At 41.3% G+C, this 27,043-nt stretch overlaps 1 protein-coding gene and 2 long non-coding RNA genes across 4 annotated transcripts in view; 1 reads left to right on the top strand and 2 right to left on the bottom strand.

Annotated features, from left to right (window-relative positions):
* Positions 1 to 2,830: 2,830 nt before the first annotated feature.
* Positions 2,831 to 10,252, bottom strand: LOC123956416. Its single transcript, XR_006821529.1, has 3 exons — positions 10,214 to 10,252; positions 9,287 to 9,493; positions 2,831 to 3,249 (listed from the first exon to the last, which is right to left on the bottom strand). It is a non-coding gene; the product is annotated as an uncharacterized LOC123956416 (long non-coding RNA).
* A 7,519-nt stretch (positions 10,253 to 17,771) lies between these two features.
* LOC123987205 lies at positions 17,772 to 24,270 on the bottom strand. Its single transcript, XR_006829065.1, has 3 exons — positions 24,014 to 24,270; positions 23,479 to 23,592; positions 17,772 to 19,085 (listed from the first exon to the last, which is right to left on the bottom strand). It is a non-coding gene; the product is annotated as an uncharacterized LOC123987205 (long non-coding RNA).
* The window catches only part of lrig1 (leucine-rich repeats and immunoglobulin-like domains 1), a 39,076-nt gene continuing 35,202 nt past the window's right edge, over positions 23,170 to 27,043 (top strand). Inside the window, exon 1 of one of the 2 annotated variants that reach the window (XM_046075872.1) lies at positions 23,170 to 23,375. In XM_046075872.1, the coding sequence (XP_045931828.1) occupies positions 23,302 to 23,375 (74 nt within the window). In that variant the 5' untranslated portion in view covers positions 23,170 to 23,301. The other variant, XM_046075871.1, reaches the window with a different exon arrangement.

Genomic DNA, 27,043 nt, shown 5'->3' with positions numbered 1-27,043 from the left:
CTTGTTTCTCGTATGTTTGCCAGTTGTAACGGGAGTAACTAACTTAGAAAGGGCAGCAAAGTGGACTGAAGAGTTTGTCCTTCAACTCAGCACACATAAGTCCTGATGTTTTTGCTTAGCAAGTGCTTAAATTGCGCCCAGCTTCAAGGGTGGTCTGCAACTGACCCTGAACTTCGCCGAGTGAAAAGAGGCATTTGCTGTACAAATTCTTAAAGTGCACAATAAAAACAGTTCATCTTTCTATTAAAATATACGTTCGAAAGTGAGTACTTTGCTTGAGTCATATGTTGGTCTGAGACTCAACTTTCTCTGGTCTGAGGAGCTGGCCTCGAGCCTGTGTCACCCAGCTACAGTAACCAGCCACAGCCAAACAAAGCAAAAGTGCCGATCAGCTGCAAGTTGAGCCCAGCTGTTGCTGGGGCTGGGAGACACGGAGCAGAGAGTAGGGTGGGGGGGGACGACTAAATGTCCAGCGCAGGGAGAAGGGAAGGAGCGGCGGAGGTGGGAGTGCAGAGAGGGAATACATGGGATGGAAGGGATCTATCTGGAGTGTTGGATGAGAGATCGGGTGATGTTTGGCCAAGGCCTGAGGAAGTATCATATGCGACACCTTGATGCTGACAGATACACATACAGAAGTCCACACATACAAATACACATGCACGCACACACACACACACACACACACACACAAACACTCTCAGGTCACATTCACACACATATATTCAAAGACGAAGTCAGGTACTGAATCACATTCTCAGCAATAGTCCTGTTTGCTAGCACACACCCTCAACGATTAATCCATATGGGCTTGCACAAACACAGCAGCTTCTAACAGCTGAGTAGTGAAATTGGAGGGCTCCACCCAAACAAAGCTTAGCAGGTCACTATCAGTTCAATACTCTGCTGTGGCCTTGGGACCACGGGAACTCAACGCAAAATGTGTGCAAAATCCTAAACAATCATTTATAATCTCATCAAAATAGACATTACACACATGTGATAGCAAACACTTGAGCAGGAAATAATACGATAATATAAAGCAGAAGTCTCCTAGAAGACAGATGAAACATTTGGCATATCAAAAGATAGGCTTTCCATATGATGCAGAAAGCATTCCTTAAGTTACAAGGATAAAAGAATCCCATTAATCTTGAATGTCAGGTCATATGCCATCATCATGCCAAAAGATGAAAAGGACACTTTCTATTTTATCTATCTACATATATATATACTTTCATCCATCCATATTGGATCAGCTTTAGCACGTATGTGGTACATTTATCACAAAGATAATTCTGCTGAGCTTGGAGAAACTCCTTTTCCTCTGGGTCGAAGTGTCCAATCAGCAGGTGGTGGTCTGGCGATTGACATCTGAGCGAGATGTGATCACAGACAGCCCTCCCTCTCTATTCCACCTGGAGCTGGCCCGGCACTCGTGACTGACAGCTCTGCTCTTAATAATTCATCCGGCCCTGGGTGTCTGAAGGTCGGGAGATCATCAGCTTGGGCTTGGGCACTGAGAAGAGGTGGCACTGTCATCAAATATTTATCGACCTGCTGCAATACACTCTCAAAATACACAATCTCCTTCGCTAAACACAGCACATATTCGCACCCAGCAGCTTCAGTGGAATAGCAACAGCACTGACAGGGTTGCCAGGTCTGCGTGACAAAAGCAGCCCAATGGGCAATCAAAACTAGCCCAATACCAGACCTCAAAAATATGCCCCAGCCAAACCACATATTGTCTTCCCTAAACAGTTCTTTCAACTAAAATGGTCTTGTATAATTAGGTACATTGTATTATCATAAATGAAATATTGTTCTGTGAACGTGTAGAGCAATGCATTGACTCACAAACTAACCTGTTGCTTTGTTTAATTTACTTTCTCTTTACTTTTCCCTCTTCCTCCCTGCCTGGATAACATGAAAATGTACTGTTTTAACTATGTATGCATATATTGTAGTTAATGAAATATCTTATAAGTTACTGGGGAAAAAATATGTAGTTAAATTACAGTTACTTATGAAAATGTTCATAATAACATTGGGGGTTACATCTGAATATTCTCTGTAAAAAGCCTAGCTATATGTTGAATAATACTACTTTTATTTTCATGTTTTTCCTGTGCACAATGTCTTTCTTTGCCATTTCCAGCCACAGCCGTTTAGTAAAGTTTGACAGCGTCACCGTCTGCCAGTTAAATTGCCTCTCAAGCTGTCTTTTCAAAATGGTTAACAGTTGAAAACATCCAATAGAAATTAGAGAAGTTATCAAAAAGTAATTAAATGTAATAATTTGCAATTACTTATTTAATCTGAAAAATATATATAAAATATATATTTTAATAATATATAATAATACATAATAAATTATATATATATATATATATATATATATATATATATATATATATATATATTTACAGTACTGACAAAAAGTTTGGATCAAGAGGCGGATGCAGGCAGGTGGAGAGCATTAGGCACGTAATCCATGTATTTATATGCTGATCTGGAGTCTAGGGTGTGACTGGTAATATTTAATTTAAAATATGGATATTTATTTATTGATATTATTCATGTAATTTGCATGAAAATATGTCTACCCAACCAGCTGACAAAAATTTCAACCCGCAACACTTGAAAACTCTGAGCACTGACACTGTTGGACTGTGTGTGAGGGTTGTTGGTTGTGGAAGTGGGGTACAAAGGAGTGTGAGTGTCTTAGGTTGTGTGTATGAGCATTTTGCTTAGTGTGCATATGGATTATGAGTTAGTAAACAGACGTAACAGCTGGCGAGCCAGTGCGTTATCCTGTTTTAATTGTATAGCCATATGGAAAACAGCATTGAACATACCAACACATGACATTACAGTGCGGTTAATGCAGTATTTTCTGCAATCATAGAGTAATACCATGAATGAAATTGCACAAACTGAAAGGCAAATTTCAGTATTTGTCAACCTGCATATTCTTCTGTTACTCGTAAAAGTTTACCCACTGCTTCCTTTGTAGAGATTTGGGAAACGTGGACTCCAGCAAGAATGGCGCTGCACGTGGCAAGGAGAATTTGCTTCCTCCACCTTTTCAAGAAAGTGGAACAGTTATCATCTTGGTGCCATTAAAATCCCTGTAGCATGGCATAACGGATCCACTCCCTGGTCAACATCCTAGCTGGCACACACAGCAGTTTGTTCCCATGACTATGAAGCCAAGTCTTGCATTCAAATTAGCTTGTGTGTATGCTAGAGAAATAGCAGCAGATGAGAAAAGGTGATTAGTGACTCCAACTTTCCAAACTGTGAAAATAAAATGATAACACTACACAGTGCGCAGTTTTAACTGGCTGCCACAAGACTCCAATTGCAGCGAACTGCTCTACAACTGCTGTGCAGTTTGCTACAATTGCTACAACAGTTACAGGGATTTCCAAATGGTCCACTCTCTTTCTGTTTACTTTCAGTCATGCTAAATGGCGTGTGTTTTGGAAAGCTGTAGGAGGCTGGTGGCTGATCTTTCCCTGTCTATGCAGCAGAGTCGGTGAGTGATATCTTATCATGACCAAAGTCATCATGGAAAAAATGTAAGAAATATGTTGACAAATACTGGAAATTCCCTTTAATGAAAGTAAATTTCACACATTCATACAGTACACAGCACTCAAAAGTCCATATATATGGTGGCCCTGAAAGCTCAACGCAGTGCAGCTTAAGAAAACAGATGCTAAGTGACAAAACACAAACACAAGCTAATTAAGAAAATGTCCTATTGACACACTGACAACACATGCACAGAATTTTGAAAAAAACCCTGCAACCTCTGAGTTTACTCAGGTTACAGTGCCTTGAGCTTTCAGGGCCATCGTACAAATAAAATACCAGCCACATCATTAGTCAATTTAATATTTGTTATTGAGAGTATAAGAAATCCCCAAAAAGCTGTAGCCAATCATCCGACCCTTTACTACCCAGAAAGTCACATTTCTGGTTCCAGTTCAGAGCAAAGTGCTGTTCAAATGTTCAAATGAAATATTTTGTGAGCAGCAAGAACCTCCATATGTGGACATGTCTCCACCAGTCAAGCCCAGCAGCTGTAAAGACGCCAGCAGAACTGATGACCTAATGCTAGTCCTGCTTCATCATGATCACTCCTGAAGGAACACACACACACACACACACACACACATACACACACACACACACTCAAATACACATCCCCTCTCTGAAGCCAAGGCATTACGCTCCACTCGATCCCAGATTTCAGGCAGGTGCTGCTTTTGTTTGTCGGAACATTTGGCAGCACAGTCTTGGATTGCAGCATTTCGGTGCATCTGTATCAGCTTGATATGAGCAATTACGTGTTCTAGCGGTATGCTCCAGACTCAACGCACAGGCCCTAACTGTTCCAGTACAAAGCTTCTCCATCTGTATGAATGGGGAGTCTATGAGTGTACAAGACTGACTGTTTGCACTGGACAGAATAGTTATCTGACTGCATTGAGTGTCTTTGTGTGTGTGTGTACTGTTGTGGACTTATGCAAGTGTACATACAGAATGTGCAGTCATTTGTGTGATTGGACCGCATCACCAAGGCGTAAAGGAAAACAAGGAAAACAATGTGTTTCCTTGAGGTTTCCGAGAACTAGCTACGCAGCAACATTTCGAGGCTCTGTCGCTGCTTATAAATTTGCATGCCACACTTTAACAAACCAAACAGAGAGTCAGGCCATGGAGAGAATATTGATGCACTTGTGTGTGACTGGAGTAAGAGTGCGCGGTTGTGTGCATCTCTCTAACAATTACAGTCTGCCCAGAAACTCTTTGCCAATTACAAAGTTGAATATTTATTTTATTCATGAGGTAAGACAGGGATTGTTTATCATGCAGTAGGTGAGTGAATATCTACCTCAGATTGAGTGTACTCATGCGTGAGTGTGGAGTAATTTTCTCCCGCTTAGAGGCTGATGAGTTGCGCATGTTTGACTAGAGGCGTGCACATCAGAGGTGGATGTGTCCGCAGTGACACAGTTGGTGTAGTGCCAGAGAGTGCAAGTGGGTTTGGGGGAAGAATGAAATGGAGAGGAGAGAGAGTATACTTAGTCCAGATGTCTCGTGTTCACAAACACAACCTACCTATCTGTACGGCTTTAATACCTTTGATCGGCTCTCTAAGTTGTGTATTTTTTCATGAAGGATTGTCATCCTGCAAATTAACATCAGCCAACACAGCTTTGCTCACATCTTTTCTTTAAATATTTGTGAGGCAGGGTTGTGATGTTACACTCTAGTTATGAAGTGTCAGGTTGATGTTATTTTTGCAGTATGCACATGGCACACTGTGATTTAGTGTGGTGTCATTTCACATCCAGGCCATATAATTTACATCTCTGTAACTTTGTCACAATAATTAGTCGGATTAATGGATCAGAAATGGTAAATTGCTTAGTGGGTGAAACATCGTGTTTGCTGTTTGGCACCCTGGTGGAGATGCCACAGTTACATTAATTGGCTTGATGAATACACATGAAAACAAACAAGCAACCAAACAAAAAGATTTATAAAATACAGAAATGGCTAGCTGGTCCACGCAATCTGCATAACTACGCACGTTAACATTTGAGGCACACAAAAAAGCAGGTGCACTAATTCACAGTACAATCTGTAAATCATGGTTTTCTCATGATGCAGTGTGCTTGTATTCATGTGCACATGTAAATATAAGCAACGTGTTTAAATTCTGTACTTGTAATTTTCCTCTCATCTGACAATCCTGAAAAAGTACCACTTATGCAGCTTCTGTCATTCTCACAAAAATCTAACAAATTGTCAGCACCAGAGGTGTCCAAAGAACAATCATGACAAATGACTTGTTGCATTGTGTGATGATATATGGAAGATATGAGCAGTTGTGTTGGAGCTTTACTGATGGAGCCACAGGTGTTAAACAGCTAAGCGCTTTAGCTGCTCCAGGGGGGAAGATGTTATTGAACCGGGAAGGCTTCTCAAACAGGCCCTCTCATCAGGGCAACTCAAAGCCCAGGGGTCAAAGGTTGCCGTGAGCAGCAATGGAAGCCATTTGTTTAGTTGTCATGGCTCAACAGGTGAGCCCTGGGTGGGGGACCAAACTTCTCAAAACATCTCGCCCGGCAAGAAAAAAAAAATAGCACCAGAGGCTCAATATCAGGAATGTCCACCACACACGGCCACTCACTCACCACACACGTCACAACAACCCGTGTTTACCCTTATTCCACCCCATGTTCACACTGCTCTGTTTGCTTTGTAGCTCGTGAGGGAAGGCTGCCCCTGAAAAATGCTGAAGGAGAGAGAAAGAGAAAAAAAATGGAAATAACAACCATCGCCGCCATTGGTGCACAGCTCAGTGCTTGTTTTTTTTTTTCTTCTTTCTTTTCAGTTGGGGGAGACACCAGAGCTGCACCTGTGCTTCAAGTGCCTCCGGACTGGTAGCCACCCTCTAGCTGGGCTGTTTTGTGTAGGATCCAGCCTAATCATCACATTGAACATGTTGCTGCACACATTCCTCCTCACTTTAGCCTATTGTACAAACTGTGTGGCCAGTGAAGCATTTTCTATAGAAGCTACACAGCTCATTTATACAGCTTTTGGGGGACTTCCATGTCTTCACAATGAGGCTTGATTGCTTGTTGGCCACAAATCATTTAAAGCTCATTTTTAAATTATGTCCTACATTTATGGCAAAGGATTTTGTGTGAATGGTTGCAGTGTCCAAGTTAATGTATTTAAAATGGGGCATGAAAAATCTTTAACAAATAGCTGACATGACATGTACAATTCGAAGGCGCTGTTGGTTCAGCAGTCAACACATCATTTGTACTATTCAACTACCAGTAATGATGAAAAGTAACTAAATACACATACTCAAGTACTTAAGATATGAAGAGTTTACTCACAAAATATTTGATCCGTTTATTAAAATATGATGCATCGTAATAAAAATGGAGCTCCACTTCAAGCAGCTACAATCTTAAAATCAGTAATAATGTAGTTAACAATTAAAGCTGCAATAATCAAGATTTCCGTATTGACAATATAGATTAAATTACTATGCAAAAGGGGTTGCTCGTGTTTGATAAACCCACATAGCATTACAGCCTGGCTTTGCACTTTCCCTGAGTTTTGCAGAGTGTTTTAGTGTTTCTCAGTTCATTGTTTTGTATTTAGGCCACACAACTTTCCTGTTTTGGTTCAGTCTCACTGCTCCCATCAACCTCACATCCTGATGCAACAGACAGCTGTCTTAAGCAAAAGCTCTGATAAACCCACTGCTACCGCTGTGTACCAAAGTTAGCAGCTAGCATGTACACATAGTGAAGCATTTGGCAGCTGAAGAGACCAATTTTTCTCTCAGTAGTCAATGAAGGCCAAACCTGAGCTAAAAGGAGAGCGAACAGATCTGAATAAATGCTAATATAGCTTCATATGCGCTGGATGTGTTAATAGGCAATGGTTTGCTAACATAAACACTTAATAATTTGATAATATGGAAATCTTGTGTTTACAGCTTGTTCCACTGCCCTCAAGAAAACTTATTGGCTTGTGCTGGAGCTTTTGACCATATCAAATGGCCTTTAAAATGGACGAGAAATCCTAAAAGTGTTCAGAAAAATGTAAAGTTTGAACATCTACAATTCCATGACAATTGAGCCAACGTCATATGATGATATGCAAGCCTGTGTGATACTTTCAAAAGATCCAGAACAAGCGAGGAAGGGGATCTTTAATGGACCTTGAGTTTTTCAAATGTTGTTTCCAAGGTCAAGAATGAACTGTCAAGCCCTGCTGCACTCTTACTTACGTATATTTGGAATGCACTTTGAATGGACTTTTATTTGTAATGGAGTATTTTTACATTGTACGATAACTACCATTACTTAAATCAATTATCTGAATATTTGTTCCGCCATTGTCTACCCATTAGGCTGCCTAATGGTTCACTCAACATAGCCTGTTCTTTTGGAGAGCAGATCAGTCTACTAACAAGCATGAAGTTATGGTCTGAAGCTGAACACGACAGCGCATTAGATGAATTATCAGAAGGGGCCGTGACTATTTCAAAGCTGTAAAAACAAGACGGTACACATGAAAACATCTGGTGTGTGTGTCTGAGTGAGAGAGAGAAAAAAATATAGCAATTTCAGACCAAGAGAAATACATGGAACATCATCATTTCAATTTGCTAGCAGTCCCCAGGCTCAACACACACACACACACACACAAACACACTCACTCTGACCCATCTTTATTCAGTTCCATCTTGATGGGCTCTGCAATAGAGATAATTATGTTTAAATACGGTCGTTTAAAGATAAATGAGCAATAGCAAGTAATGATGGCTTATTTCCCATCTGTCTGTGAAGAGATCGTTCAGCAGCTGAGCCTTGTGAATGAACATCACTGTTCTAAATGCACAGAACTACTTCAGAGCCTCTATTTATCACACCCGTTACAAGCATGTTATATCGAGCAGTTCAGAGGCTGTGTTGCACCGCCAAAACCGTCCCAACTACTATAATAAAAACAAAACTGACCTTGAAAGAGAAAGAATGTTATTTCATGCTAAATAATGTGGAGTCAACGTGAATGAAAAACAGAAAGGGTGGACTTGTTGATCTTTGTTACCACAACACTATTCCTTGTTCCTACTCACAGGCCTGTAAAGCAGATAGAGAGAGAAGAGTCTTTAAAGAGGTCTTAATGCTTTGCAGGTTGACTGAAACCAGGACACCAACATGCAGGAGAGGGTTGTTGGGTGATTGAAAAAGCAACTGTGCAGAGGAGGCCCACAATAACACCCTGCACGCACTCTTAACAGAAACCTTCCAGCTGAAAGAGAGTGGGAGAAAATGGCCACCTGGATCTTCTAAATCTTTTTCCCCTCTTTCTCTTTTTCTGCGGCACTTTCTCTCTCCCTCCCTCTTTCTCTTCTTCTCATGCACACACACACACACACACACACCAAACAAGTCTAGAGCATGCAGGTGTGAAGGTTGTGTAAGCAACTTATCCCAGGTGCAGATGAAATGTTTCTGCTATGACAAACGTTGCATCTCCACATTCCAACACATTATTAACCTTCTGTTTCGTTCTAATTGTTTGAAAAGTCAGGCACTGAAAGGCAGATTTGAACATTTGATACATCTGTTGTTTATGTCATATGATACAGAGACTTCAAAGATTTCTAGACAAGGTTAAGCTGGCTGCAAAATCAGTTTTGGAAAAAGAATCAAATACAGTTACTTACTTTTTTCAGGTCAGTAAAGTTTCGAGTGAAGCCTGTTCTCGCCCACTGTTTTTGGCGGAGGCTTCAATCAAATTGAAACCTTGCATTGCACCGGGCATGCAATCGGGAAGCAGACAAAATTAGCATTAGGTGAAACTGGGTGAAATATGTGCTTCAGCTGTTGCTGAAGAGCGTGAGGGGCAGCTTCATTTGTCTGCTGAGCCTGACCTGCATTTAGAGGAGCAGACCACAGTGTGATTAATAATCTTCCAAAGACGAATTAGATCGAAGAGGTAAGCTTGGCATAGACACACAGACTCCCATCTGACAGTGTCTTCCACATGAGCCCATTTAACTGTCACCAGATGCAAAGCTTTCATTAGGCCCTGTGAAATTACGATGACAAGCTGGTACTATGAGGAATAACTCAAAAAAAGAAAAGGGCGATCTTTGCCATAAATTCACGGGTGAAGCAAACTTCTTTTGTGGTTTAATAGACTCACTTCCTGTCAAATGCAGTTTAAATTCAGAATTAATGCATATCTCAAACTATAGCCGCTTTTCCATTACCAGTACCAGCTCAACTCGCCTCAACTCGTCTCGGTTTGGCCGTCCGCCGTTAGATAGTACCCAGGGATAGTAGCCCTCAATGTCGTCATAGCGACGCCACACACAACTGCAGCAACATAATTGTCAATACGACACACAGGGACCAGTTAAAACGTTTCAACATTACTGAGAATGTGAAGACAGATAAGCGGCATGAAAGCTGTGTTTTCCTCTGCCGTTGTTGCTGCAGCGTGCTGTGAGGGGCGGCTGGCCGGCCTCGCGAGCTCCTCCCGCGGGTTGCCGCAGGCTTCACCCTCCGCCACTTGTGGAGCTCCTCAACTCCGAAAACTTTCAAGCACATTTTTGTTCCGCCATCACTTTTTGTAAAACAAAACTCACCTCAAAACGTCTCAGAAGTGAATTTAATGATGAAATAACAAAATAAAAAAAATAAATAAAAATTGCGAAATATAGAAATTTCTGTTGCTGGCCTCTGTCAGGCGTGCGCAATGATGACGCAGTGAATAGTGACAATTCTCTCTGACCAATCAGTAGTCCACACACAGTAGCATTTTAATATTCCCTCGCTTGGAAACTCGACGGAGATGATGTGAAAAAATTACCTGGTAGCAGGTACAAGTACAACTTTTCCACAACGGAAAACCAAACAAATGCGAGTAGAGTCAAGCCAAGTCAAGCTGGTACTGTGCAGTGGAAAAGGGGCTTATCTGCGTGGTAGGTAAGAACAGTTGTTTTTAAGCCACGCTAGCAGTGTTGCTCTATGGATCTCGGTCTGTAGGTCGGTCAGTCTACCACTTTGGTCTAAACTGAAATATCTCAAGGATTGCCTTGAAATTTTGTTTGACATTCATAGTCCCAATAGGATGGATCCTAATGATTTTTGTGATCTCCTGACCTTTCTTTCTGTGCTACCAGCAGCTCAAGCATCTACATTAACATTTCATTTACATTTAGTCATCTGGCTGATGCTTTTATCCAGAGCGATTTACATTTGAGGAACAATACACAAGTATCACTAAAAGCAACCATTGATACTAGTAAGAGCCATGCATGCATACGACATCAATGGGAAAAGGGGACCAGTAAGAGTTAACAAATAGTGCATTCAAGACAAGTGAATTCCAAGGCGATAGAAAAAGAGGCGCACAGGAAGTGCATGTTAGAGATCAGGGGCTAGAAGAAGTGTTTTTGGAAGAGATGAGTTTTCAGGAGCTTCTCAAATCTAAGGAAATTCCCATCAGCCTCAGTTGTACTCAGATGGTGAATATGGTTTAAAAAAAAGATACCTGCTAAACACCAACATGTTAGTCATTGTGAGCATGTTAGCAAGTGCAAATTAATGCATTTGTTTGCACAGAAATCTAAAAGAATACACGCAGCAGGAGAGGCTCCTCACCATCTTGCAACTTCACACGTTTCTTGCAGCGACTTCACTAATCTCTCCAACCTGGCAGGCATTTCCTGTCCAATCTACTTTCAAAAACAGAGGAGAGAGAGAGAGAGAGAGAGAAGAGGAAGATGGAGAGAGGGTGGATAAAACCTACAGGAAACATTGGTGTCATTACTGCATTGGACTATCCGTGTCTGCAGGCACGCACACACATATTAACACCTGGAAATGGGCCAGTAACCCGCAGACCAAATATTCTTTCACATGCCTGCATGTACGCATTCATGCATGTTGACATATACACACATAACAGGCAGGGCATGTGCAGAAACAAAATATGGCAGGCATGCGTGTCCATAGAAACCTGCAAGGCAGCAAAAGTAAAAAAAAAAAAAAAAAAACTGTAGAGAGACTTTGGAATCATAAAACAATATTATATAAGCCACAAATAAATGTCCATTTTAATTAATGTTAACACCATCTAATTCATACATGCTAAATAATGACATTGCAAGTAGAGGAGGGCCAGTTCCAAACAGGTCCAAGTTGAAATCTGAGATGAGTGTGTTTAATTCAAGACAATCAATCTTCTCCCCTCAGTGATTGCCAGACTTCAGCGCTCCGCATCTCACCTCAGCCCTGAGTTTGATTTCCACTGCAAATTTCCTGTTATGGTCATGTTTTAATCAGCCTTGGTGTGTTTGACTTGGAGGTTTCTCACAGGTGTCAAAAAACAGATTATTCTGAGGACACAGTCTGACTTCTCCCTGTACAAGCTGAAGTATCCAGCGGCGGAGGCTGACACACTCAAAATGTTGGATTGTTTCACAGGACTGGTGTTCAAAAAGGATAAAATGCAGGTGTGCTGAACATTGTTCTGCTGTGTTTGTTTTTAAATTGTTAGTATTAATTATGTATCTCTCTTTTTCATTGTTTACTTTATATTTTAGCATTTTAGACCTTTGCAATCAGTCTGAACATACAAAGAGACTGATTTAAAGAAAGAGGGAAGGATATAAAGCATGTAACTGACAGAAAGACAGAGAGAAAATTTGAGTGTCTGGTTAGAGTTAGACATGCGGAACTGTGGTGCATCTGCCTCGTCACGCTCCTGGCCTCAAACTGCCAGAGGTGCCCACACTAAATAAGCACAGCAAATTCAGTACAGGAGGGGGGGATGGGGTGGGGTGGGGGGGTATCAGGCAAATTTGACACGTAGCAGCACCTTTCCAGCAAAACTAATCACCTCGTCATGTCTAGAGTGCAAAAGGTTAAACTGATCTGCAGGAGTTAAGTCAAGATGGAAAAGATCCAGACTTGCATGAATGTCAATCCATTGCTGTCAGCGGCTGCAATGAGCTAATGAGGATAAAAATGCAACCTGTTGAATGACTTCAGCCGTGATATAAAGCGATGTTTATAACATGGGTCTCAGATGTCCATATCTCATTATTAATTTGATTTTAATGCCTCTCCTCCTCCACAGAACCCGGACATCTGCTCTGTGTTTCATAGTTACAGTGCATATTGAGCAACCACCAAAAAAAAAAAACACAGAGAAACTTCTAATTCATGGAATGTTTTGTGGCGTTTTGCATCATGCCTAAAGCTACCAGCTAGTAGAGGATTAGGTTTTTGGAATGTATGGAGCGCATGGAAGACACTGTGAAGATGTGTAATATTAGATGTTAATCTGTGCTTATCTGTGTGTGTGTGTGTGTGTGAAAGAGTATGCTCACCCATGCACACGCTCATACATTGCGTGTGTCTATGCGAGTGTGTGCGCTCCTTTGTATTTTGGCTCTAAGTGTGAAGCTCTTGATGAGAGTTCAGTTCACTGTGTTTGATTTCTTGAACTCCAGCATTCTTCCAGCACCAGCTCCAAAGAATAAAGTGGAGGTGCATGCAAAAATTGTTATGAGTGTCCATCGAGAACTTTTCCAGCTGGATGCAAAGCCCTGACAGTTTCTGGCTCTGCTCTGGCTCCACTTTATCTCCAGTGCTCGCTCTGTTTTTGGGGGAGAAAACTTTAGCAGAGGGAGATCTCACTTTACCTTTCTCTTTCACTTGTTCCCTGAGTTCCTCATACCTGTGCCTAACTTTGACAGTGTTTTGGGAAGGCTTGCGGGCCTCAAAGCTCAGTTGTGTGGCGAGAGCTCCCCTACGTTGTAAAGGAACTGGACGTACATCAGAAGCAGTGAACATCTGCTAAGTAGTTTGAACAGCACTTTTAAAACATGGCCCTCACTCAGGAAAGCTCAAAAGGCCTTCTGTTATCGTCCACCCGTTTTCCAATAAATAGATGCAGATAAATAGAAAACAGTATATTTTCAATACACTATAAATCATTCTCTAGCTCACCTGCTTCATCATTCAATGCTGTCTGTAAAAATGTGTCAGCAATTTGTCATCCAGCTTCTTATCTACCTTTAAAGATTCTTTGAAGTTGTTTTATTTTAAATTGGGGATAAATAACAAAGAACAAATATTCTAGATATACTTTAACTTATTCCTGATTTTTACATTCTGTATTTGGAAATGTTTAAAGAAACTATTCAGTCAATTCATACAGGAACTTCCCAATGACACAGTAAGCTGAGGGCTGAGTGGCCATGGTGACTGGTGGGTACTTCAATGTCTGAAGATGAGGAGTTAAGCGCCCTTAACTGGGCTTCTAATAAAGCCTTGGTAGAAAATGGCGAAAGCTTTGTCTCTGCAGACGTTAAACTATTTAATGCCCTGAGGAATCCTGAATGTAAAAGGTAAGTGTGTGTAATTTTCTTAATTTTTACTTTGGAGGTGATGTAGAAATTCACTCCGTGTGCGATCCCTGCAAAGAATTTTACATACTTTTAAACACATCCTGCACTCCGCACAGCCCGATTGAGAAGGTAGGCGCACACACACATGCACACAGCCCTCAGTGCTGCTCTGTGGGTCTTAAGTGTGCATAACATGGCAGCCATTATCCTATTAGCAGCAGCAGAGGCCTGGGGGGCAGGCAGGGGGGAAGGAGCGAAGAAAGGAGCGAAGAAACTGGCATAAAAAAGGGAGGTACAGGCAACGGAAGGAGGTGAAGCAGCAGTCCACGGGTAAAATGAGGGAGGCAGATACTGGTGGGGGGTGGAGGGGAAGGAATGAGAAAAGTACAAGGGAGGAAAACAAGCTGACATAAGCTTAGCAGCTGTGACTGCAGCAGTCCAATTCCATTCGAATTGTGGAAACTCGAAAGACCAAGACACGGGTTAATGAGGGATGGAGGTGTGTTAGATAAAAGACAGAGATAACATGGAGACAATTGAACTTTAAAAATGATTTCAAAAATAGCTTCACAACCAGGATATGTGCACAAAAATCTCCAAGTAGCCCCTTGGATAAAAGCACTGAGAAATGTGCTGCGTGAATATCATTACTACTGTACCAGGCATGCATTTGAAAGCTCTTTAGAGTACTTATTTTCTGTCGGAGCCAAGCTTGATTTGGCCTGCATACAGAGATCCCAGCTCCAAAGTCAATCTCTCCTTTGAACTGCCCAAATAAGTGACTTCTCCCGCAGCTTCATTATAACATGCTTAATTTCCATTATGATTGATTAAACCAAGCTGCTCTTCTTCTCTGTCACAGTCCAACCCCAAGAGCTCTACCCACAGTGGGGACATAACGATGGGCTTATGCAAACTCTGTAACCTTCTTTCTCCCAATTACTCCTTCACCCCCCCCCCCACGCCTTTCTTCCTTCCTTCCATCCCTAACTTCCATTCCTCACTTTCTCTCTCTGTATTCAGCTACCCTGTCCGGGCTCCTTTCACAAGGTCTCTATTGAAGCCAGGGAAAAAGGCTCAGCAGCAGCAGCTGGCCACTCTTTTCTCCAGGGCAGGTATAGAGGGGCTGGGAGCTCTCTGCATGAGCGAGCCCCACTCCTCCAGCTCCATTCAGCTCTGCTTTCGCCTCCACTATTCACCAAGGCCCTACTTTGTCAGGAGCAAGGGAGCACAGAGTAAAAGGAGGGATCACCCTTTTCTCTCTTTGTACTCCACATAGCTATACAAGAGTTCCCAAAGCCTTCCGCTAATGAGTTGGCCTCCGCAGCGTCGTGAGTGGAGAGAGAAGCAGGTTAGTGAAAGAGAAAAGGCTTGATTAATATGGATTCATTCTCCACACTAATGGAACGCCAGTCTTATGTTCATTAGTCTACTGGGTGGTTTCACTTTTTAAGTATGTTTGTGTTGTGTATGCCTGCTTTAGAATATTTATAGGGAGAGCTCACCAATTAAAGTTTTTATTAAATGTACAAGTGCAAATCCAGTGAACTTTTTTATTGAATCACAGCAATTTGTGTGTGGTTCAGAGGGAAAACGTTTGTGTCCAAGCGAAAAATGTTTCTCTGAACCTTTCCTCTTTTGCCAGGGGCTGGTAAACACACACTATTTGTGGCATCAGTTAACACACCAATGTAATTGCCGTTTCTTCCACAGTTAATAACACACTTAAGATAATGTAATGATGCTCACTGGATTGCTTGTAAACATGTACAAGGCACACCAAGGGTGAGGCCATATGGTCCACCGTGCAGTAAAAGGGTATCCAGTTACTTCAAATAAATTGAATTTTCCACCTCTGGCTTGTGGTGCCATTGAGCGTGTTTGAAGACCTAATTGAATTTAGACTAGCGAACCATTCTGATTTAGCTGGCTAATTAAACCACTCAGTGGATGTCTAAACGCTGGGCCTGTGTGTAACCAACCATGAAATGTGACAGGTCAAAGGTAGGTGTAGTGATTTTATATTTCATGGGTCTAAATAAAGTCAGTGGAAAACACTTGGTAGCAAAATGGATTTTCTAATGGAAGCTTTTAGAGTAAAACATGTAGACTGAGTACAGAAAGGGCATTGGGTTTAATCATTCCAACAGCGATAATTATATTCTATACAACAACAAAAGATGTGTTTAAACCCCTTCAGACACTAAAGAGAGAGTAAGAGTGGGAGACAAAGACAAAAGACAGAATGAGATGCCTTCTTGGTACAAATCCACTCACACTAAAAACAGAAACAAAGAATGCTGGCAGACAAAAAGCTGTTTGGCTGCCTCAGCCGTGCCACACAGAAGTCACCTTTCAAAGAGTGAAACAAGCACATTCCTCTCCTTGCACAGAACAAAAACTGTTCCAGGCCATCGCTTCTTTTATGAAATATTCTATTGACAAGGCCTATTAAAACAACCATAGCCAAATACACAAGAGAGTCACCCTTCCCCACCCTGCCTGTCAAAGAAGCTGTAAACCAACAAGCCACGGCTTCAACTTTGTCTTCGCGGGGTGAGGATGTGAGCAATGTAGGCACAAGTAAACACCTGTTGAAAGGACGTGGAAACTAACTGCCATTTTGGCCCTTCTTTCAACAATGCATACCTTCATTGTGGCTGACACTGCGGCTTGAGGTGTAAGCATAACAAACAGGGTGAGCACCTCGAACCACGCCCACCTCGGGATGGAACAGGTTATGGAGCTGGTATGGATTGTCTCTAGTCACTTGCCATTGGGCTGCCAAGCTGTAAGCCTTAACTTCTGACAGCAACTTGGCAGAGTACAGCCTGATTCACTCCCTTTATTAGACAAACACGGATGAGAAATGTAAATGTTGGCACACACTTTAAATATAAATTTAAAAAAATAATACAGGGAGAAGAAAAGCCAGAGCTGTGGTGTTTGGACACCTGCAGATCATGTGGTTGTGTTGAATACTAACAGCCACACAGCCATACAGTTGAGCCTTGTTTATTCAGACATAATTTTGTTTTCACCTCCTCCATTTACAGCTGTTCAGTTCATGACCTGGGTGAAATATCTGATCCTCATGAGCAGTCTTGCGCAAGTTACTATGAAAATCTAATCAACTGCTCATTACAGTTGCTCACTGAAAAGGTTATTTACCTAATTTGTTTTTGTTACTCATCCATCCACTCCATGGAAGGTGCCTCTAAATCCCTATTGAACTGGTGTCCCTACAGTAGTGCAATCATTTTTACATCACTGTCGTGAATACAAATCGCACCTTGCAAGAACAGGCGTTCTGGGCATCGATTGGGAATGAAAGAAGCGCCATTCTTCTTGTTACAAGTCAGTGTACCATAATTATTTTGAGGCTGTTACCTTAACAGGTTGGAAACTGCCAGCTATTTGCCCCATTTCAAAGAAAAACGCCTAAAATAACATTCCCAAAATTAATCAGGAATAACTCCTCAACCATTTGGCCTAGATGCTCTGGTCTCCTTTGAAAGGTCAGAAGCTAAGGAATATAAATCCAATGTACATTAACATATTTATTTTACCATTACAGACAGATATTTTCATCCTCGCCTGGTAAAAAAGCTATATTTTAGTAAATGGTGAAAACAACAAAAGTAAGTCAGCGGTTCTGACAATCGTGTTCTGCCCCCGGTAATGTGGGCATAATGTTGCTTTAACAACTCCAAATCCTCCCAACACATATGCTTTATTTAGAAGAAGAAGTAGAAAAATAAAGTGAGACAGTGTGGTGGCAACCTACGATTTGGAAGTATTTACTGGCAGCTAGCTTAACGTTAGCCCATCCTCACAGTAAAGCTGCATGGTTTACACAAACTCCAACTCTGAACATAGCCAGGTGATTCCTGAATGTAAGCTTCCCAGTGGGTCGTGTTAGCAAACCAGCTAAGAACACACAACATGTAAATACAACAACCTTGGAGTTACTGGTGTCATGGTTAGGATTTGTCATTAGATTGGCTGCCAAACAAGATGGAGGTTCTCTAATATAAGTCTGTCAGAGGGCAGGTGCCAAAAAAGAAAGAGAGTGAGAGAGAGAGAGAGAGAGAGAGAGAGAGAGGGACCATTTCCTTTAAGTATTTTGGTTTAGTTTCTGGCTGAATTGATTTGTTAATTAACCTAAATGAATTGAAACCAACGGCAAGCTCAGTGTAGGGATGGTGACACGAGAAGAGGACCAGAGCGGGCTGGCCCCAACCACCCGGCAAGTGTGAGCTATGCTGTGGGGAAAGAGTGGAGCGACTGAGGGATTCAGGTAAGGGCCACATCCTGTTTAATGGTCAAAATTAAACCTAACAACAAATCCTAAATGCAGTGTGTTAGACCAAACTGATGTCAACCATGCATTAAATGCCTGTTAAGACAGTGAACAAGTCGACCCCCATATAGTTACAGGAATTAGTAGCCTAACTGTAATGTAATTACTGAATTCCAAATTACAATCCTTTGTACCACTCGGTAGTGAAAAAAAAGTAATCACATTACTAAAACACATTATTAAATAAGATGGTACTGCCCAACACTGCTCGTGAGTATCGTTCCTCATAGTCACTCTGATCAAACCCTACAGAAGTCTCGTGGTCCCATGGAAATCGTGAATATACCATGAAGTCATAGAGGAACGACAAAAAGTCTTTTGTCTTTTGGACGATTTGTATACATGCAAAATTGGGCCCCTTGCCCATGAGGCCTATCACAGCGCGTGTTATCCTGTTCTTTTTCTCTGCCTCTGTTTTACTATGCGTTCCCCCCTCCCTGCACAGGGAGACACATCACGCCACTTAGCAGGCAGCCTGGTATTGACAGAAATGCCCAAACTGTTCCTGTTTCCTATTAACAAAGCATCTCCACGCTCCTGCAACACCCGTTAGCCATCCAGCCTCAGTATGTTGAGTTGGCCGGGTTTCACGCCTCTCCATTTTATAGTTGACGAATAGCTGCAGCAGATGGTCTCTTATCTTTGAAGATTCCAGTAAGACGAGCGTGATGAATCGCTCCAGGCCTTACACGTCTATCTTGCCCTCTCTACATCTCCACCGCCATCATGTTACCCCTGCAGCACAGAGGAGGAAAAAAAAGCAAAATGGGAACAATATGTAGTTAACTCATCAAGAACACCTATGAAGCTACTGCTTTCCCTTTTCTCATAGCCGCTCCAAAATCTTTAGACCTGTCTGCAATGAAACTTTAATTCAATTCCAGCTGTGAAAACACCAATATGGCCAGTGTTAAAAACATCTACACAAAAAAAAGAAAGAAAGAGAAGGGGTCATCTGGTGCAGTCATTATCCTCTTTACAATGCACTCTCATGACAGACTCATGTCCACTCTTCTCATCAGTCACAACTTCACACAGTGGTGCACAGGAGAATGGGTGCAGGGTGAGTATGAAGAGCAGAGCAGTTATGGTAGCAAACCCTGTTAATGCTTTCCTTACAATGTGAATTGTTTGAAGGGCTCTCTGTTCCTCCAATTATAAATCAATCCATAGATAATAATTATATATATATATAATAATATCCCTGTCACTGTTTGGGTCCTCAAGGAAAGAAACTATCTAAAAGACTTAGCTCACTTTGCACTGCTCAGTGCTATGTATACAGTGATCGAATAAAAATGTGAATGGTCAGTAAAACTATTTAAAACTTGAAATCATCTTTGAATTAAAAATCAATCAAAAAGAAAATCAGTAAGACTTCATCAGATAAATTGCACTACAACATTTGGTCATAGTGACAGTGGGAAGAAATGTTCATTTTCAAAACAAAACATATTAGTTATTATTATATATATTATAGATAACAGTTTATTAATCAAATGTTGCTAGAGGAAACTGGTTTATGTTAATTAGGCTAAATTTACAAAGACAACAAGCTACAAACTTCCACCAAAATGTGCACACATTTTGACCCTTTAACCATGAGCTTGGCATATTGGTGAAAATTTAACCTGGAATTTGCCAGCTGCATTAGTAAAGTTATTTGTGTGCCAAGTCATCCAGAGCAGGTCATCCACCAAATAAATCACATTAAAAGACATGTCAACAGTCCTCTCAAAATAAAACCCCAAAGTACCTGGTCCACATACCCTTTCTGTTGAAGGAACATCAAAACACAGGGTTGAACATTCTCGTGATTGCTGTAATTGTCGACCTCCTGTCACTTGTAACTTGTACTGAAGATATATACAGGACACAGAAGCTGTCCGTTTAAAAATGAGATTCTTAATGGGACTTTCCTGGTTAAATAAAGGTTAAATGAATAAATTAAAGAAGGCCTGAAAGTGAAAATGAAATGGCAATTCAAGGAATCCAAAACTATGTATAAAACTTGGTAATTGAATATATCATTTTCTTAATAGATGTAAATTTGGTAGATGGTATGCTGGAAGAAACACAAAAAATGTGATTTAATATTGCATTACACCACATACTGCACAGAAATATGCCTGTTAAATAAACAGCAGCTTAACTTACCGGATATTTATATTGTATGAAATCTCAGGGCTTAAATAAAACAAATAACAATCAGTCAAACCATGCTCTATTACAAGCAGTAAGAAGCGTTTTATGTTTTTAAAACAAACATAATGATACACAATTTATTGCCATTTGATTGATAGACTTTTGATTTTTGAAGTTATACTTTGCTATTATGAATGTTTTTTTGAATTTCCTAGAACCTTTAAAAGGGTATTCTTTTCAAATCATTTTACAGCTCCAAACAATTCCCAAGTCTCAAAGTAACATGATTTCAGGACAAACTATAGAAAATGGCTATCCTCCATTACTCAGTTTTCCATCCTCAGTGAAGTCATGTTTTAACAGGGTCTCATTTCTCAGATATTTTCCTTGCTTTTGAGAGCTGGAGGCCTCACCTGTAGGCTACTGTGCTCACTCACACACTCACGATGCAACGTGAAACCTTCGCCTGTTAACTGGAAAAGGAACTATGCCACTAAACTGCCTGCAGTGATGCAGGTGTGAATATCTCAGTCCTCGCTACCGTGATTAATAGCAATGAAATCTGGGACATCTCCCAACGCAAAATGATCACAATAGCTCTGTCCAAGTCAATCAATATGACCTGTCAGTGCCAGGAACAAAATGTGATGAGAAAAAAGTGTTCATGGGGCCAGGAGGCTGACAGGACCACTGATTTATCACAGATGTGCATTTTTGAGACAGCGGGCGAACATGACTTCAACATTTGGTAAGGATTTTGTGCTATCATGTGGCCATTACAGGGCACGCTCAGATGGTGAAACGATCAGTCTGGATGCACAAAACACACAGACACACGTGCATGGGTGTGTCTGCACACGTAAGTATGCACACTTAGTTAGCACACAATCATGTGCCTGAGCACATTACTGGAATATAATTATCAATGAAATGCGTATTTGGTAAACATGTTGTCACTTACTTCAAATACTGCTGGGAAGATTGTAACTAAAAACATTTACTTAAGCACATTTTGAGGTACCTGTACTTTATCTGTGTATTTTCCATTTCCAGTTGTAGTTGTTTGAAGTTTGACAGATTTGACAGATCATTTTGAGTTGTTGAGGTGAATTTAGGCTCACATCAAGAGAAGATATAAAGCAGTTACAGCCTTTTTGACATGCACTGCGCGCGCACACACACACACACCTAACCATCTGTTAACATTTTCTTAAGAAAACATGGGAAGGAAATTCTTCAGAATGTGGCAAAGTGAACAGTTTGTGGCCACATTGAATTAATTGTCATAAATAGTCTGTGGTGAAGGATATACTCCGATAATTCACTTAAGTAAAAGTAGCGTTATGACAGTTTATAAATACTCTGTTACAAGTAAAGGTTGTGGATTCAGACTCATTAAGCAGAACGGTCCATTTCAGAATAATGTAAAGGTTCAGCGTGTAATATTTCTGAGGATTTATTGACAGAAATGCAATATAAGATCCATAACTATGTTTTCAGTGTTGTATAAAGATTTTGATGTTGCTGTTGTTTGATGAACAATTAAAAATAATGTTCGCAATAACATATGGTTTTGCTGAATAATTCAGTAGATATAATTTCTTGGGTGGGGGGTGCGGTGAGTGAGCAATTTGTGGCAACTTGTGGCAATTCACAACCCTTACCACTAGATATCACTTTAACTTACAAACTTAACCTGCAGTTACACTTAATCCATACACTGAACAAAATAATAAACGCAACATTTTTGTTTTTTGCACCCATTCATCATGAGCTGAACTCAAAGATCTAAGACTTTCTCTATGTACACAAAAGGCCTATTTCTCTCAAATACTGTTCACAAATCTAGTTAGTGAGCGCTTCTCCTTTGCCGAGATAATCCATCAACCTCACAGGTGTGGCATATCAAGATGCTGATCAGACAGCATGGGTATTGCACAGGTGTGTCTTAGGCTGGCCACAATAAAAAGGTCACTGTGAAACACATGCAGTTTCACTGTATTGTGGGGTGCGGGGAGTCTACTATATTATATCATAGGATTATAATCATTGATAGATGATTGTACATACAGTACCACTTTTATGTTGCAGTTGATAAAGTAATTAAAATTAACCACACCTTTATTTTCTGATGTGTAGCTTAATCTATAGTGATACATTATGTAGTTAGATTAGATGTATAAAGAAACAAAAATGGACTTATTCAAGTAAAGTAGCCTAAAAGTATGTAGGTAGGCCGACTGACTGTAAATACATGCAACAGTTGATCGTTTACAGAGCTGATGAGTGAGGTTAAAATCAATTTGTGGATGCACACCTACTAATACAATAGTTATAGATGGAAAAATTAATAAGAGTGTTAGACTCAGGCCAAGACACAAGACACAAGACACGCTTTCTACTTTAAACTTCCTGTATTTAGATTGGAGGAAACATCTAGCGTGCTGTCTGTTACTTCCTCTCTGACTTTTTCCTTTAGGCCTACATGTAAATCTTGATTTCAGTCTTACTAACAAACACTTTAAATGGCATTGTTGTGGCATTCAAAGCAATTATGTTATTATGGCTTGTTATAATGCGATTACAGAGGTTGATCCCAGTGATTGTCTCTTTAAGAAGCAGTGAGAGTGAGAGGAGGTGGTGCGGTTTCACACCCCGGGGTGGGAAACATAGGCGGGGCCAGCAACCGCTGACTGACAGCCGCTCAAATGCTCTCCATGTCCGCGGTGCACGGAGAACCCGTAACGACCAATCAGCTTAGGGCTCGACCCGCCCATCAAACCGCAACAGCCAATCGCAGCGAGCCATGGGAGGACCCTGTTATCGCTGTTGTGCATCCAACGTGGGACTACGGAACGATCACCGGGGAAAAAAGGAAAAGTAAGTCAAGAGAGGAAAAAACTCACGGTGGTGGTACACGGGCAAAAGGAGTGGGACTTTGCTATTAATCGGATCGTCGAGATTTTGTGACCACAGACCGCACCTGACAAGCTGTTGGTTGAGTTCTTCTGGAAAGGGCTGTGTGTATTTCAAAGTTGGATTTATTCGACTGCAGCGGTGAAGTGCTGGCGAGACCTGGACGACGTGCTGCACTCGGCTTGAGAGGGAGAGAGAGAGAGAGAGGGAGAGAGAGAAAGAGAAAGAGAGAGCAACGCTGGAGTTATCGGCACTATTCCTGCGGGTCTTAACGTTAACTTATTTGCTACATCTTCAACTTTGTGGTGGACATTTTCTAACCCCGTCAGAAGTATCAGAGTAAACGTTTTTCAAAGTTTTACACAGTTGTGCTGCTGCTCCGTTGATCAACAGTTACTTTGAGAGCTCTTCGGGCGCACTGTCCTTTAATTAACATTTTGCTTGTTGCATGTTTTCAAAACACGTCACCTGAAGCAGTTATGGTATCGTTAAGTAGTTTTTAGCCTTTTATGAACACGCTCTTGCGACTTAAATTCAAGTTCAGGGCGACATAAGTTAGAAGTTCGCTGTAGCATACTTCAGCTAGTTAATCTGTGAATCACCTTTTGATTTTTAGCCCGCGTCGGACACCAGAGGAAAGTTGGACTGGGAACTTGTGTCCTCAATGACTTCTTGTTGTCGGGATGGAAAACGTTTTACTGCCCCACAGTTCTTCGTAGTAGCCTATGTGTTGCAAGAAGACAAGTAATATGCTCTAAAAGGCATTCAGTCTCTCAGAAGCCACATTAATATTCCAGTTTGTGGGTACGAGGAGACAGCTCAGCGGCCGCGCTAATAAAACTGGATACAAAATGGCGGCGTCCCTGGGACGATTTGGATGTGTTTCTCGTTGTGTTTTTTATTTTATTTTGTCGGTCGAACTGTTTATCAGTTATGGATTGAGTTCAGACTTGCCATGTGCCCAGAACTGTACCTGCAACGGAGACTCTGTGGACTGTAGTAATCTGGAGCTGACAGCTACGCCTCTGGACCTTCCCGTCCGGACTGTTTCCTTGTAAGTAAAGCGCTTAGTTGCCCTTGCCTATTTATTGACCAGTCCATAACGGGGTAATAGCGCTTGTAAAGAAAAGAAAAGTACACAGTGACATAGAAACTTTCAAACTTTGCCGCAGACACAAATAAATAGCGTGTAGATACCCCTGTTGATACGGTTTTCGCTCAAGGAATCCCGTCTGAGAATATTGTTGTGGTTCTGCTGTGAGCTGCATAATTATCTGTCAACTGTAACAGGGAGTGAGAAGCAAGCCTTCAGAGCAGTTGTGTTAAATTCTTCTTCATAACAGTAACTTCTTTAGTGGGTAAGCTTTAAAAGTAAAATGAATCTGTTCCAGATTTTTGCTGAGGGACCCCCCTTGTTACCCTATTAAAGTCCCCCGGAGGTCCCTGAACCCCACTCTGGAAACTAATGGAGCAGCAAACCACCGGCACTGTTTGCTCAGATAGTCCTCACACATCACGTCGTAACTTGATTAGGGTTGTTTATGCAATTCACGAATTCAGTTTTCCCCCCATCTTTCACGCACAGTACAGCAGGCGAAATGGTTTCTTAATTGAGTGGCCATGGGTGATTTATACAGATGTATTTATCATAGAATCCATTGTCTATTTCAGCATTATGTGATGATGCTTTTCTTTTTTTAAACTTGTTTAATCAGACTTGCTGACTTGTATTTACAGCAGTTTAACAGGTGTAATGACAACTGCAAGAAGACGGACACACTCAGTGTTCTGTTAGTGGGACAGTTATTTATCTGGGGGTGGTAACATGCTCAAGGGCACGTTGACATATTGTGGATAATAACAAGAACTCTGTGTCTTAAAATGGTCATGTCTTATGTGTCAGAAACAATTTCCTTTATTTATCAAATTCCTAGAATAATGTATCTTAATTTAAAGTCAGTCTGCCTGGAAGTTGGATTAATTTAGAAATATAATCACGGCTCATCATCGTTTGCAGTCAATCAGTTTTGATATCTTTCATGGTTTCTGACACATGAGTACTAGACATGTGTATTCTAATGTGTTCATGTTTCCAATGTTAGAATGAACAAACTGTCCCTTCAGGGCGAGTAAACAAATACACCCGAACATGTCATAACAAATAAACCTCTGCTTTATTCAGTCAGATTTATGTCAGGTATTACTCTAATTCCTGTTTCTGTGTTGCTAGCCAAAGTTCATAAATTACATTTCTTGTAAATTAAGCTCTGGTTCCTCAGGAGAAGGCTGACAACAGTTGAAACCCTGTCTGCCAGCGCATTTAGGAAATGAGCCAATTTGGGGACATTTTTATGAAACATCCACCAATGTTTAAGGAACTCCAGCACTTATCAAGCGGAATGACACAATTTATTTACAGACAAGACAACTCTCTGTCCTCCAAATCAGCGTTTAGTCTCTCACCGCTGTGTATTTGCAACCACGATGTCCAGTGGCAATTGTGAGTTCTGTGACAATTAGGGGTCTTATTTTCAGCATCTGTTTGTGTGTGTTGCTGGAAATGTGGGGTTAAAGACCAAAGACCCAAAGACTTCTCTGGCTCCTAGGTTCCTGTGTTAAGCAGTTTATCTTCCCCTGGGAAGTGAGGAATGCAACTTTTAAAAAGTCCTCTAAAAAGATGAATAACAGCACTTGTGCCCGGGTAGCCTCATTGCCCTGAAGCACCACTTAGACAAGTTCAAGTGCAGACGCTATTTATCATGCATGTATGCAGACACACACTGCTTCTCCTGTCCTCATGGACAATGGACAAGCTGCTGTGGGACAAATGTCCCGTCTGAAACAGCTGCCCTTAACCGTTTGGTTTGTGCAAAGATAGAGTCCTGCATGAGCACTGTCTCGCTCCAAGTCTGCTTCTGTTATCTTCGTCAAACCTTATCGGTCAAGATTTAAGGACCCGCAATCTTGTTGTTTTCAAAGGGAATGGCTTTATGGCTTTGAATTATCTTTTAAAACACCTAGGTTGCATATTTCCACACCACTTGAGATAGTCACATTATGTTGGCAGGTAACTCAAAGGGGAAACCAGCTCTGTTCCTCGGGGCTCTGTAAACGAGCCAGATTAGCTGATGATTACTGTAAACCCTAAGAGACAAGTATGGACAATTTCACTTGTGGCCCGGTGTGATTCCCATTATAAGGTACCTTACGCCAAGTCCTGTCCACTGGAGTGGATCAAATTACTTTTTGTGTTGTGGGTTTAAAGTTGTTATTTTAGTTTTTGAGTGCAGCTTTTGCACGAGGATGTGGGTGTATGCTACTCACAGACAAAAGAGAAACTGTAGTATGTGCAAATGACAATATAGCAAGGCTTAGAGTACAGGACAACAATAACAGTTTTATCCTGTCAATAGAGCCGGCAGAGAGTGTCAGCTTGCACAGCGCCTTAGTTTTGAACAAAGTGCATTTGTCCATCTCTACCTTCAGGCGTCTGAGCCAAGTGAAGTCAGTGTGGAATCGACTATCTCTGTTATGTTTACCCCAGGGAGGGAGCAGCAGCAGCAGCGGTGGTGGTGGTGGTAGGGAGGACAGTACTGGTGGGTGTCAGTAAACACAAGTCACAGAGGTCAGCT

Source organism: Micropterus dolomieu, linkage group LG18 (assembly GCF_021292245.1).
Source record: "Micropterus dolomieu isolate WLL.071019.BEF.003 ecotype Adirondacks linkage group LG18, ASM2129224v1, whole genome shotgun sequence".
NCBI lineage: Eukaryota > Metazoa > Chordata > Actinopteri > Centrarchiformes > Centrarchidae > Micropterus > Micropterus dolomieu.
This window is presented reverse-complemented; position numbering and strand designations above follow the sequence as displayed.